At 56.0% G+C, this 13423-nt stretch overlaps 1 protein-coding gene across 1 annotated transcript; it reads left to right on the forward strand.

Moving 5' to 3' along the window:
- Positions 1-5791: 5791 nt before the first annotated feature.
- Positions 5792-8672, forward strand: LOC138065850 (folate receptor gamma-like). The gene is made up of 4 exons (XM_068931272.1): positions 5792-6063; positions 6809-6997; positions 7375-7510; positions 7803-8672. Exons 1-4 carry the CDS (start codon positions 5926-5928, stop codon positions 8123-8125), a joined length of 786 nt encoding a protein of 261 aa, XP_068787373.1. The 5' UTR covers positions 5792-5925; the 3' UTR covers positions 8126-8672.
- Positions 8673-13423: the final 4751 nt, after the last annotated feature.

The following is a 13423-nucleotide window of genomic DNA, read 5'->3' on the forward strand; positions in this document are numbered from 1 at the left end:
CTTCTTGCCATTGCCACTATCCAGGGCGCGCATGCTGGGCCTCCCTGCACACCCTGCAACGCTCTCGGAAGAGCACACGCTGCAATGAGTGCTGTTCTTCAAGGCCTTGGCTCCGTCCCTAACGTGGGGCACCTCCAGCCCTGAGCAGTGTTGAGCCTTCAGGCGTGCTGGGGTTGAGAGCAGAGCTTCCTCCCGAAGGGCAAGGAAAAGCCCTGAGCAGAGTGCTGTTGTAGTGCTGGCAGTCACACTCGCCTTGGGTCCCCTGCCCCATCCTCTGGCCCGCTGCTAGTCATGAGTACGTCTGAGGAGGGGGAGGGATCCAAATCCCGTTGCAGAAGGCGTCCCCTGGTTATGCCTGGGGCCCCGCTTCAGAGCGGGACGGTTGTACTTGCTCCCAGGTGCCCAAGTCCCAAGTGTGACTTCCCCCAAGTCCCAAGCTGCAGCATGAAAGCAAGCAAGCAACTGACTGAGCAGCGGTGAGGTTAGCTGTGATCCCACAGATCCTCTTGCACCCCCTCCTGAGAAACCGGCGTGCTCCAGTACCTCTCTCAAGTGCCTGTACACCAGTGTACGCAGCCTGGGGAATAAAGAGGAAGAGTGAAAGACCTGTGTGCAGTTGCAGGGCTCTGATCTCATTGCAATTACAGAGACATGGTGGGATAGCGCGCGTGCCTGGAATGCTGTCATGGATGGCTCCAGGGAAGGACTGGTTGGAGAGGGGAAGCTTGGGGGCAGTCTTGCCTACAGTGACCACGAGATGGTGGAGTTGAGGATGCTGCGAGGAGGAAGCAGGGCAAGAAGCAGGACTGCAGTGCTGGGCTTCAGTGCGCTGGAATCACTTGGACCCTAGGTTTCCAAGGAGTTGTACTTCTTACAGTCTCATTTCCCCGCCTGCCAGTGAAAGTCTCTTCCAATCTTCTTTCCGGAGTCGGTGGACTCTTTCCCTCTGATTGGTTCATGGCTACGTGACCTAGTTCAAGTCACATCCCAGGATTTCAGTAAAGTTACAGAGACAAATATTCCAGTGATTACTTGCACTTGTATTAACATTACCTACAGATATAAAATCACAGCGGGTTCCCATGCAGACACATCCTTGTTGTGTGAGATACACACGGGCAGTTTCAGGAGTTTCATCAGGATGTATTTCAAAATGACAGACATTTTGTTCAGCATCAAGACAACTGTCCTGGGCCTTGATAGTATTACTCTCACAGATAAATCCCCGTTGCTCTCGCACGACACACGCGCTAACATCGGCCGCTTGCCATTTGTCTCCATTATTTAGGGCCCGCGCTCCGTGTTCTGTTGGGTCCAGCATAGTTCCATTGTGATTCCATCCCAGCGCAAGGATAGGGTATATAATAAATACGGAAGCATTGCGTGTCGTTAGGACAAAAGCCGTGGCCTCATTACTGCGAGGGTCATAAGTAAAAATGTGTGGATTCTCTGTAATGGGTTGAGGCAAAAAACATCATGAGCACGTAAGCAGTAGGCCCAGCCATCCCATGCGATGGCTTACTTCTCTGGTGGATGGTTGCTCACAACCCGCTTGACGTGCCAATGGTGTATCCTGTTTTCTTCCCTGAAACCTTAACAGCAAAGAACAAACATCTTGAAGCAGTGTATGGTCCCTCCTGCTTTGGTTCTAATTCAGACTTTTGTGAAAACACTCTAATCAAAACCTCCTCTCCAGGCAATATATCATGCCCCCATAGTGTTGGTGGAGTGGGTTGGTACCATCAGGCTTGTTTGCTAAAGGTTTCAAATCTTTCTTGCACAGCTAGTACATACTGAGCCAACCGCTCCCCTCCATCCAATAGGCTGGTCTTGGTGGGCATACAGGTTCCCAGTGCAGTTAGAGGTCTCCCAGCAAGAATGTCTGCCCCTGTTAAGCCTATGGGCTCTTTTGGAATACTCCAAATATCCCATGGAGGTAAGTTTCGGGCTTCTGGCCCTTTTAGCCCTCTGGGTACACAGATTTCTGCTAATTTCTCTTCCAAGGGCCTGTTCTTCCTTTCTTCCTGTCCCAAGGCCTGGGGACGATAGCGGGTGTGTAATTTCCTTCCTATCCACAAAGACTTCTAGAGGACAGACTTGCCTCAAAGAGAGGCAACGTTGGCCTCTTCAGGGACCTTCCTGGAAGCATGCCATGGGTTAGGGCTCTAGAAGGAAGAGGGGTCCAGGAGAGCTGGTCAGTATTCAAGCATCACTTCCTCCAGGCTCAAGAACGGGGCATCCCTCCGAGCAAGAAGTCGAGCAAAAGGGGCAGGAGACCTGCACGGACGGACAAGGACGTCCTGACAAAACTCCACGGTAAGCAGGGGGTGTACAGGAGGTGGAAGCAGGGGCAGGCCACTTGGGAGGAATACAGGGACGTTGCCAGAGTGTGCAGGGCTGCGACGGGGAAGGCCAAGGCCCGTGTGGGATTAAAGCTGGCTAGGGATGTCAAGCACAACAAGAAGGGCTTCTTCTAAGACATCATTAACAAAAGGAAGACTAGGGGAAAAGTGGGCCTGCTCCTGACTGGGGCAGGGAGCCTGCCTGGCGACAGAGGGCCCAGCGAAGGCGGAGATACTGCATGCCTTCTGTGCTTCAGTCTTCAGTGCTAAGGGCAGCCCAAGGCAATGCCGGACCCAGGAGCCCAGGGAGAAAGGGTGGACAAAGGAAGACTTTCCCTTGGTGGAGGAGGATCGGGTTAGAGATGACTTAGGCAAACTTGACACCCACAAAACCATGGGCCCTGCTGAGATGCACCCACGAGTGCTGAGGGAGCTGGCGGACGTCATTGCTGGGCCACTCTCCATCGTCTTTGGAAGGTCATGGCAATCAGGAGAGGTGCCGGAGGCCGGGGAGAAAGCAAACGTCAGCCCAGTCCTCAGAAAGGGCAAGAAGGAGGAGCCAGTCAGCCTCACCTCCATCCCGGGAAAGCTGATGGAACAGCTCGTCCTGGAGGCCATCTCTAAGCATGTGGAGGACAAGACGGTGATCGGGAGCAGCCAGCATGGATTCCCCACGGGGAAAACTATGCTTGACCAACCTGATAGCCTTCCCTGATGGGACAAGTGGCCAGCAGCGGCTGTTGTCTCCCTCGACTTCAGCAAGGCTTTTCACACTGTCTCCCATCCCATCCTCATAGGCAAGCTCAGGAAGTGCGGGCTGGCGGAGTGGGCGGTGAGGTGGACTGAGAACTGGCTGGATGGCCGAGCTCAGCGGGTTGTCATCAGTGGCACAGGGTCTAGTTGGAGGCTGTAGCTAGCGGTGTCCGCCAGGGTCAGTACTGGGTCCAGGATTATTTAACTTCTTCATCAGTGACTTGGATGAAGAGACAGAAGGCCTCCTCAGCAAGTTTGCTGTAACATCCCACCCCCCACCACACTGAATTTCAGCCCCAACAGGAGGACCCAGAGCAGCAGTGAAGGCATGCGTAAAACCCCAGCAGAAGGGGAAGAAACGAGGAAGTGTACGCATAACAATTTTAACTGCATTATTATTGTTGTTGTTGTTGTTGTTATGATTGAGACCTTTTTTTGCTGTGGAGAACTATTTGTTCGTTTCTTTCTGTTTTCTTTCTTTTTGCAGTAATAATTAGATCTGGACTACTCGGGATTGCTTTGTTGGACTGTTAAGATCTCAGTTGCACTGACAATAACTTCTTGGCTTTCTATATGAGGTGTGTCCTTTCTGCCCGCAAGCAAGACTTTGAGTGTCATGATGCTCACAGCGTTTTGAAGCCGGGTGGGACATCATCGGGCAGGGGGGTTCGGCACACCCCAAAGTCACTGCCCCACAGTCGCTGGGTTGAGTCTTCCCCCCGGGAAGGAGCACCCGGAGCACGAGGTTAGGTGTCCCTGACGGGATGTGCCGGGACAGCGAGAAACGTCCCTGTCGTCCGCCCCAGGGCAGCCGGCTCACCACAGCTCACCTGGGGGGTGGGAGGTCCCCAGGACACGCTCAATCCCAAACCCCACAGACAACTTGCATGAAGTGATGCAGTGGAGGAGGGGAAAAAAAAGAACGGAACACTTTCGATAGGAAATGCTGGGCTTGTGGCTAACAATTATCTCCCAGGAACAAGCCTCCCGAGTTCCGGCAGTTTCATGACAGCATCGTTGCAGTGACCAGCAGTGTCCACACACAAGCCAGATATTAGAAATTCCTTGGAAAGGAGTAGACGACAGGGCAAGAAGGGCGTCATGGGTCTGGGATACTGCTGCAGTTGAGTCTCCTTCGCGGAAGGCAAACAACGTGCCACAAGACACGAGCAGACCGAGACTCTCCAGCATGGGAAAGAGGCAGCTGAGGGGAGATGCGATAGGGGTGACAAAGGCCCAGAGAAGATGAGTGGGGAATAATTGCTCACTGTTGCTTCCAACGCGAGAGCGAGAAGCATGAGAAGCGGAAACAGCTCCCGGCTGCTTCAGAGCGACCATCTCGAGGCCGATCTTCACGCACCAGGTAATGAGACGGTGGAAATCACGAAGACAGGGTCTTGTGGAGCTGAAAGCGTTCATGAGTGCCACCTAGAAAGATGAGCTCCTCAGGCAAGTGGGTTCATCACCAAAAACCAGGGCTGGGATTGCAGAACCTGTGTGGTTTCAGAGGGAAGGTTCTGCCTGTCAGCTGCAATGGGCTAGGGGCTCCCCACACGGCTCTTGTGATCAGACGTCGCTTTCAGGTGGAGAGTGGAGGAAAGAGGGCTTGCTACGAATGGCCAAGGCTGATCAGGGCCGTGTCTTTCCAAAGAAACTACTAGATTGTCTCCCCAGGCCAGAGGGGGTGGCTTGCCAGAGGAGCTGGGCACAGCTGCTTGTCGCTAAACCACTGCTCCTCAGCTGAGGAGCAGTGCTGCCAGGAGGTAAACCTCGTTAAGCATCTCACCCAAGGACTTCCAAGTGCCAGCACCTGCATGGGAAGGCTCTCCTATTAAACTGACCCCAGGAAGCTCCTCTCCTGAGTGCTTCTAAGGTCTCTCAGAGCTCTTGGGGGCTCTTGGTAAGTTGCTTGCTTCTGTCTGTCTAGTTATGAGGGGGATTAGTAAGCTTCCTTGCCCTGGGGGGTTTCTGCGCATGTTTCTTCAGTTTAATGCTTGCTCTGTTGTCCTCTGTGCCTTCCCACTGCTTTTAATGCTGCAGGCAGTTTGTCTGCTTCCTGTGCTTCCCAAAACATGTCTTACAAGTGGTGGTTCTGGAGCCTTACCCTGCCTTGCCAAGGACAGGGAGGGAGTAGCCTCCTCTTCCTGGAGGAGCATGAAAGACCTATGGGCCTCTGGGTAGGAAGGAGAGGCCGAGACACTTGAACGTGAAGTGGTCTCTTGTTGCTCTAGTCCCTCCTCCTTGGAAGGCCGTAGTTCTGGCCCTGCAATGGCTCTGAGATGCTGAGGCAGTGGAGCAAAGGCCTCTTTCTTTTGAGCCCTCACTGAAAACAAGGTGGGCCTCTTGCAGCTGGTGGTGCAGGCAAGGGCTCAGTGTGCTAGTGCTTCTCAGGGCCTCTTCTGAACCCCCAGCTAAAGACCCTCCCCAGGGAGTGATGCCCAGCTTGCATGGAGCTGGGGATCTGAGAGCTCTGCCCGTAAGCAGTGGGGTGGCTTAATGCCGGCAGGAGTGCAACTTGGATGGCTCTAACGCAGCCCAGTCTCGCTGATCACGGGGCCTTGTGGGATCTCGGAGGCTGACTAGCAAGCAGCCCCAGCAGTGACTGAGGAGATGGTGCCAGGTTGTCCAGGGGTAACACCTGGCTGGCCTGGCAGCCTTTCCCTGGAGCAGTGCTCTGTGTGTCCTGGGGGCTGTGAGGCACTAGCAACCTGCTGGTATGCTGCTGGCTGCCTTGCCTGCTCAGCCCCTCTGCTCCTGCTGCTCTTGCTGAAGCCTGTCCTCGGCTGTGGCCTTGCCTGTGCAGCTTTGCTCTTCTCCTGGCCCTGTGGAGATGGCAGCGGGGCAGGTGCTGCTTGTGCTGCTGGCCGCCTCTGTAGCGACTGCCACCAAGGACCCGCTGCTGAATAGCTGCATGGATGCCAAACACCACAAAACCAAGCCTGGCCCAGAGGGGCTGCTGCATGGCCAGGTAGGGTGCTGCTGTGCTCGTGATTGTTCCTGCCCAGCCATCACCCCTGCACTCTAGGAGATGCCAGGTGGCATTGTCTAGGTCCCCTCTGCCCACCTTCCCGCACCAGAGAGGCTGGTGTGGAGCTCTGGGCTTAGCCACCTCTTGCCTGGGGAAGGTGGCCTGTGCTGTGTAGGAGGCTGCCCGATTTGCCCCTTTCTTCCAGCAAAAGGCTACTGCAGATGGGCTGTGGGTCACTCCTGCCCCGGGTGGGGTGGGGGGGGTGGTGGTGGGGGGAGGATTTCCGGAGCTAGCTCAATTTCCACCCTGCACCCCTGCAGCAAGGAAGCCCCCTTTGCCCAAAGCTGGGCTACCTGAGATCCCAGTGAGAGAAATGGGGGCAAGACAAGGCTGTCTCTTCTGCTCCCTCTCTGTGTTAGAGCTCCCTCTTGCTCCTTGAGAGCTCTCTTCCCCTGGCCTGGGTGGGGACAGGGCTAACAGCAAGCCAGGGCCCAGCAGGAGGGAGCTCTTGTTGCAGCTCCCTGGTACTGACTGGGGGTGTGTGATGCAGGCTAGCATCTGGCCTTCCTGGTGCCCCTCCTGCTCTCCCTCAAACTCCGCCTTGCTGCAGCCCTAAACCCCGCAGTCTGAAGGGCCCATGCTGTGGCTGCTCACGGGCTCTTGCTGGAGGCAGTGGAGGGAGCCTGTGACTGTCTGGAGCTGCTGCCTGGCCTTCCTGATGGGCCTGTCTCCTGCTCCGTTGCAGTGTTCCCCCTGGAAGGACAATGCCTGCTGCACAGCCAACACCAGCTCGGAAGCGCACAAGGACCAGTCCTACCTCTACAACTTCAACTGGAACCATTGTGGGGTGATGCCACCCAAGTGCAAGCACCACTTCATCCAGGACACGTGCTTGTATGAGTGCTCACCCAACCTGGGGCCCTGGATTGACAAGGTAGGGCTCTGCCCTGGCCCGGAGGAAGGCAAGGGGCCCTGTGCTGCTGCCATGCTGCGTTCTCAGCTGGTGCCCTGGCTGCTATGCTGTGGCCCACCTGGCTGTGGGCTGGCATGGGTGCTCTCCAGGCATGCTGAGCCTTTCCACCTGGAAGGTAGACTTCCACAGGCTTTTGCTAGCCTCTGCTTAGGCACACAGGTGGCTCTTGTTGCAGGTATGTCTGCTGGGACTGGAACTCCTTGGGGGAGGAGGAGGGGGGTCAGCCCTGGAGGCCAGGGGAAAGGGCTGGAAGGGGATTGAGATGGACCTCTGGGGTGTGGCAGGTGGCTTAGGTGTGGAGGGCCACCACCAATGGGTGTGGTTGTCTCCTCTGGGAGGCTGACAGCAGCTGGCGTCGGGAGAGGATTCTGCACGTGCCGCTCTGCAGAGAGGACTGTGAGGAGTGGTGGGAGGACTGCAAAGACTATGTCACCTGCAAAGAGAACTGGCACAAGGGCTGGAACTGGGCCACAGGTGAGTGGGCTCCATGGAGCAAGCCTTGCCTCATGCTGGCCAACAAAATGGCCCTGGAGGGGTGAGTGCTGCCTGCCCAGTGGCCCAAGCCAAGACGCTGGGTTGCTCGCAGCTGGCTTGGGGGCTGCAGGCTAGGTGGTGGCCCAGCCACCCTCCACCAGCTGGAATGCCGCGGTGGGCTGTGGGTGGGCTGTCCCCTGGTGGCCCGCTCCTCTGGGTGGAAGGGAAGAAGGAAGGAAGGAACTGCAGCGTGCTCCCTCAGGAGGGTCTCTCTGGGGCTGTCTGTCTGCAGGAACAAACCGCTGTCCTTGGGGCTCCGTGTGCAGGCCCTTCTCCCGAGTCTTCCCCCGCCCAGCAGACCTGTGTGAGAAGATCTGGTCCAACTCCTACAAATACACCACCGAGCGCCGGGGCAGTGGGCGCTGCATCCAGATGTGGTTTGACCCTGCCCAGGGAAACCCCAACGTGCTTGTGGCAAAATACTATGCTTGGAAGAGGAGAGCGTCTCCTGCTTGGAGGACGAACGCGACTCCCGCCGAGCCTGGCAAAGCGGCACGGGCTCTGCCGTGGCCTGCCCTGCTCCTGCTGCCTCTTGCCCTCGTGATGCTCCCCTAGGCACCGGGGAGCTCTTGGTGCTGTGCATGGTGGGCGATCCCTCTGACAGCTCTCCCAAGGGCCTTCACTGTGGCCATGCTGAAGGAAGGGGCTGCGCAAGCTGCCCTCCAGAGGAGCTGGCATGGCTAACGCTTGGGTCTGTCTGAACTGCTCGTGCATGCCAGTAACTGCTTGACATGCATGTTGTTGGACCTTGGTCCCTGCCTCTGCTCAGAGTTACTGGTGGAGGCCCCTGTGTCCCTGCCCTCCTCAGGTAGCACTTCCCTCCCTCCTCCCTGCTGTAGGCTGTGTTGCTCCTTCAGCACAGCTCTTCCCACCCCAGCCTTGCCTTCTCCTCTCCCCTAGACAGGTTCTGACAGTTGTGCTCTGGCTTGGCAATGATTCTTCATGGCCCTCAGTTGAGCTCTGGGGCTGGGTTTCTCAGGCTCCTCTCCAGCTTCCCTGAAGGGGGGTGGTGGGGTGGGGTGGGTGGGGAGGGGAGAACAGAAGTCAGCCTTCTGAATCAGCCTTGCTTTCCTGGAGCTGAAATAAAACCATGACCCCTGTGAAGCACGTCTCCCGGGGGAAACAAGCCTGCTGGTCTGGGTGGGACAGGGGCTTTGTGTAAATGGAGCAAGCAGTGTGTGGGTGGGAGAGGTGCAGCCTTCTCTCATGGACCCCAAGAGAAGGAAAACCCACCAACAAAACTGCTTTGTGAGACGCCTTCAGGTAGAGCCCTTTGCTCCCTGGACACGTCACTGGTTCTCGTGGGGCTATTGCCATGCCTGTCAGTGAGAGGAATGTTTTTGCCTGCTGCAAGCAACTGCAGAGCCCTGTAGGCTGCCAGGTGAGGTGTAAGCCTCCCCAAGCCTGTATGCCAATTCCTCCCCGTGCTGGTCAGGACTGATGTGAGGTTTGTCTCAGGCTGCAGAACTGACTGTGCTGAGCGTTTGGGGCTTTGATGCCAGAGAGGTTCGTCTTGATGCTCTGCCTGCTTTTTCTTGATCTGTAGCTTCTCATTCTTTCCCTGTGTCATTGCGTTAGGATTCCCGTGCATTGGGGATTTTTTGGGGGGTGGGGGAGGGGGTTTCTTCAGCTTTCACTTGTGATATCCCTTGGGCTATGGTGATGGGCAGTGCCTGCTGGCAGATGGAGAAGCTAGCCGTGTGAGCAGAGTGGGCAAGTCCGTGCTCGTGCTTGGGCAGGGATCGTGGCTTGCCTGCCCCAGACAACTTCTGCTTTAGTGAAGCTGTGCTGGAGATGAGACACCTCTCAGGAGAGGAGGCTGATCAGGTCAGTGGCCCATCAGTTCTCACGGGTGAAGCGCACCTGCTGCGCCCTGAACTGAGCCAAAGGGCCAACACTAGCCCTCCCAGGCACCCAGCCACGTTTCACGTTGGCTCGCTTGTTGTGTGAGTTTGCAAAGAGAAGTTATCCCTGGTGGACGCCTCTCCTGAACTTGTTCTCCCTTCCACCTTTGTGCCCAACGAGGGCCACAAATGGCAGACACCAGCCAGCCTGGCCAGGGCACAGCCAAGCTCCTTGGGAGACCGCGTGAAGTACTTGTGTTCCCTGTCTTGCAATACGTGGGTTGTATGTGTACAGTGTGCTGGGCAGGGCAAAGAAAAGTGCGCGGCAGGGCTGGGAGGTGCTCAATAAGGCCTTAGGCTGTGAAGGAATGAGATGAAAAGGAGCTGGGAGAGCCTCCTGGTGGAGGGGCCTGTAGTCATGGTGCAAGGCTGTAATTGGCCTGTGCAAACAGGGACCGGGCTCCAGCATATGCTGTGGACTCCAGAAGGTGTGAGTGACAGTAGCCTAGAAGAAACCTTCCTGGGTCTCCTGGGCACTGTCGCCTAGGCATGGGCCTAGGAGGTGGGGGTGAGGCCAAGCCCCAAGCACACAGCTCACAAGGTGGATGGGGGCCTGGTAGGTGGGGTGGGGGAGGGAGGGAGGGAGGGAGGAGGACATGAGATGCCACCCTCACCCTGCCAAGAGTGGGAGCTAGTTCAGGTGCTGTGGCCACAGCCTCCCCCTTGGTTTCCTTTCTGTAGGCTCCAGGACCAGCCCTGAACTAGGGGAAGGTCAGGGTGCCGTTTCCTCTGCTACCAAGCATGCCTGAGTTTGCATCGGTCCTGGCTCTGGTGGCTCTATTGGAGTGACCCCCCTGCAAGCCCCTCTGCAAGCATGCTGGGCAACAGTGCGCGGTGGGGCAGGGCAAGGGAAGGAAGGGTTCCGCTGTGGTGTGTGTCTCTAAGCCCACTGTGGGGACAACTGGGACTTGCATCTCTCTCCTGCTTCGTGGCCCTCCAGGGACTCCTTGGCAGACTTGTTAAATAGCTCCAGCTCTCTGTCTGCTCTTAGGCAGCTGATCCCTCCTGCCGTGGCTCCATAGCTACCTTTCCAGCACAGGACTGCTGTTCCTGGCAGGAGCAGGGCACAGGGGAGAGCTTGGGGGTCAGGCTGCCCCTCCCCACACTCACACACACACACACACACGCTGTGTCTTTGGGGGTGGCTCAGGCTGTGCTATGGAGTTGGTTGGGGAAAGGAGCCCTGTTGTATTCTGCTCTTGCTGCTTTTCTTTGCCTCTCCTTGCAAGCAGAACGCAAACTCCTGTGAGCTTCACAGCTTGTTCATGATGCTGTCCGGGAAAGTGAAGTTATCCATCAAATAGAGGGACAAGGACAAGGCTGCTGCTCAGGGTGAGGGATGCAAACCTGTAGCCAATCTGCAGCCTTTCTTGAGAGTCTGGAATGCTTTTTCAGGAGCCAGGGCAAGAGGAGTGGTGCAGCTGCCCTGCCCTGGCAGAGCTCTGTGACCCACTGGGTGCAGTGGGAAGGCAAGGAAGGGTCCAAGCGTTGCAAGTCTGACTCCCAAATGCTCCCTGCGCTGGAGCTGTTCTCTCTATTCGTGGACGGCACGAGGATGCCAAGAGCCGGGAAACCATTGCTGGGCAACAGCTGCTGAGCCGAAGCCCCCATCTGAAACGGAAGTGGGAGAAGCGGGTAGGGCCACTGCACTCGAGATCCTGAATTCCTTCCCAAAGGCACGTTGTGCTGTCCCTAGAGGCAGCCTGGCACACGTGCCTTTCCCAGACCAGCTGCCGAGTTCTTCATTAGAAGAACCACCCCACCACCCCCCCGCCCGCCCCCTGACCTTCCCAAAATTCACCTCCCCAGCAATGCTTCTTGCCATTGCCACTATCCAGGGCGCGCATGCTGGGCCTCCCTGCACACCCTGCAACGCTCTCGGAAGAGCACACGCTGCAATGAGTGCTGTTCTTCAAGGCCTTGGCTCCGTCCCTAACGTGGGGCACCTCCAGCCCTGAGCAGTGTTGAGCCTTCAGGCGTGCTGGGGTTGAGAGCAGAGCTTCCTCCCGAAGGGCGAGGAAAAGCCCTGAGCAGAGTGCTGTTGTAGTGCTGGCAGTCACACTCGCCTTGGGTCCCCTGCCCCATCCTCTGGCCCGCTGCTAGTCATGAGTACGTCTGAGGAGGGGGAGGGATCCAAATCTCGTTGCAGAAGGCATCCCCTGGTTATGCCTGGGGCCCCGCTTCAGAGCGGGACGGTTGTACTTGCTCCCAGGTGCCCAAGTCCCAAGCTGCAGCATGAAAGCAAGCAAGCAACTGACTGAGCAGCGGTGAGGTTAGCTGTGATCCCACAGATCCTCTTGCACCCCCTCCTGAGAAACCGGCGTGCTCCAGTACCTCTCTCAAGTGCCTGTACACCAGTGTACGCAGCCTGGGGAATAAAGAGGAAGAGTGAAAGACCTGTGTGCAGTTGCAGGGCTCTGATCTCATTGCAATTACAGAGACATGGTGGGATAGCGCGCGTGCCTGGAATGCTGTCATGGATGGCTCCAGGGAAGGACTGGTTGGAGAGGGGAAGCTTGGGGGCAGTCTTGCCTACAGTGACCACGAGATGGTGGAGTTGAGGATGCTGCGAGGAGGAAGCAGGGCAAGAAGCAGGACTGCAGTGCTGGGCTTCAGTGCGCTGGAATCACTTGGACCCTAGGTTTCCAAGGAGTTGTACTTCTTACAGTCTCATTTCCCCGCCTGCCAGTGAAAGTCTCTTCCAATCTTCTTTCCGGAGTCGGTGGACTCTTTCCCTCTGATTGGTTCATGGCTACGTGACCTAGTTCAAGTCACATCCCAGGATTTCAGTAAAGTTACAGAGACAAATATTCCAGTGATTACTTGCACTTATATTAACATTACCTACAGATATAAAATCACAGCGGGTTCCCATGCAGACACATCCTTGTTGTGTGAGATACACACGGGCAGTTTCAGGAGTTTCATCAGGATGTATTTCAAAATGACAGACATTTTGTTCAGCATCAAGACAACTGTCCTGGGCCTTGATAGTATTACTCTCACAGATAAATCCCCGTTGCTCTCGCACGACACACGCGCTAACATCGGCCGCTTGCCATTTGTCTCCATTATTTAGGGCCCGCGCTCCGTGTTCTGTTGGGTCCAGCATAGTTCCATTGTGATTCCATCCCAGCGCAAGGATAGGGTATATAATAAATACGGAAGCATTGCGTGTCGTTAGGACAAAAGCCGTGGCCTTATTACTGTGAGGGTCATAAGTAAAAATGTGTGGATTCTCTGTAATGGGTTGAGGCAAAAAACATCATGAGCACGTAAGCAGTAGGCCCAGCCATCCCATGCGATGGCTTACTTCTCTGGTGGATGGTTGCTCACAACCCGCTTGACGTGCCAATGGTGTATCCTGTTTTCTTCCCTGAAACCTTAACAGCAAAGAACAAACATCTTGAAGCAGTGTATGGTCCCTCCTGCTTTGGTTCTAATTCAGACTTTTGTGAAAACACTCTAATCAAAACCTCCTCTCCAGGCAATATATCATGCCCCCATAGTGTTGGTGGAGTGGGTTGGTACCATCAGGCTTGTTTGCTAAAGGTTTCAAATCTTTCTTGCACAGCTAGTACATACTGAGCCAACCGCTCCCCTCCATCCAATAGGCTGGTCTTGGTGGGCATACAGGTTCCCAGTGCAGTTAGAGGTCTCCCAGCAAGAATGTCTGCCCCTGTTAAGCCTATGGGCTCTTTTGGAATACTCCAAATATCCCATGGAGGTAAGTTTCGGGCTTCTGGCCCTTTTAGCCCTCTGGGTACACAGATTTCTGCTAATTTCTCTTCCAAGGGCCTGTTCTTCCTTTCTTCCTGTCCCAAGGCCTGGGGACGATAGCGGGTGTGTAATTTCCTTCCTATCCACAAAGACTTCTAGAGGACAGACTTGCCTCAAAGAGAGGCAACGTTGGCCTCTTCAGGGACCTTCCTGGAAGCATGCCATGGGT

The sequence above is a fragment of the Struthio camelus genome, chromosome 1 (assembly GCF_040807025.1).
Source record: "Struthio camelus isolate bStrCam1 chromosome 1, bStrCam1.hap1, whole genome shotgun sequence".
NCBI classification, from domain to species: domain Eukaryota; kingdom Metazoa; phylum Chordata; class Aves; order Struthioniformes; family Struthionidae; genus Struthio; species Struthio camelus.

Excerpts from the sequence above, each read along its gene's own strand:
- LOC138065850 (XM_068931272.1), top strand. The coding sequence starts at position 5,926 with ATGGCAGCGGGGCAGGTGCTGCTTGTGCTGCTGGCCGCCTCTGTAGCG. Across the intron at positions 6,998-7,374 it reads TGGGGCCCTGGATTGACAAG|GCTGACAGCAGCTGGCGTCG; the intron begins GTAGGGCTCTGC and ends CTCCTCTGGGAG. Across the intron at positions 7,511-7,802 it reads GGGCTGGAACTGGGCCACAG|GAACAAACCGCTGTCCTTGG; the intron begins GTGAGTGGGCTC and ends GTCTGTCTGCAG.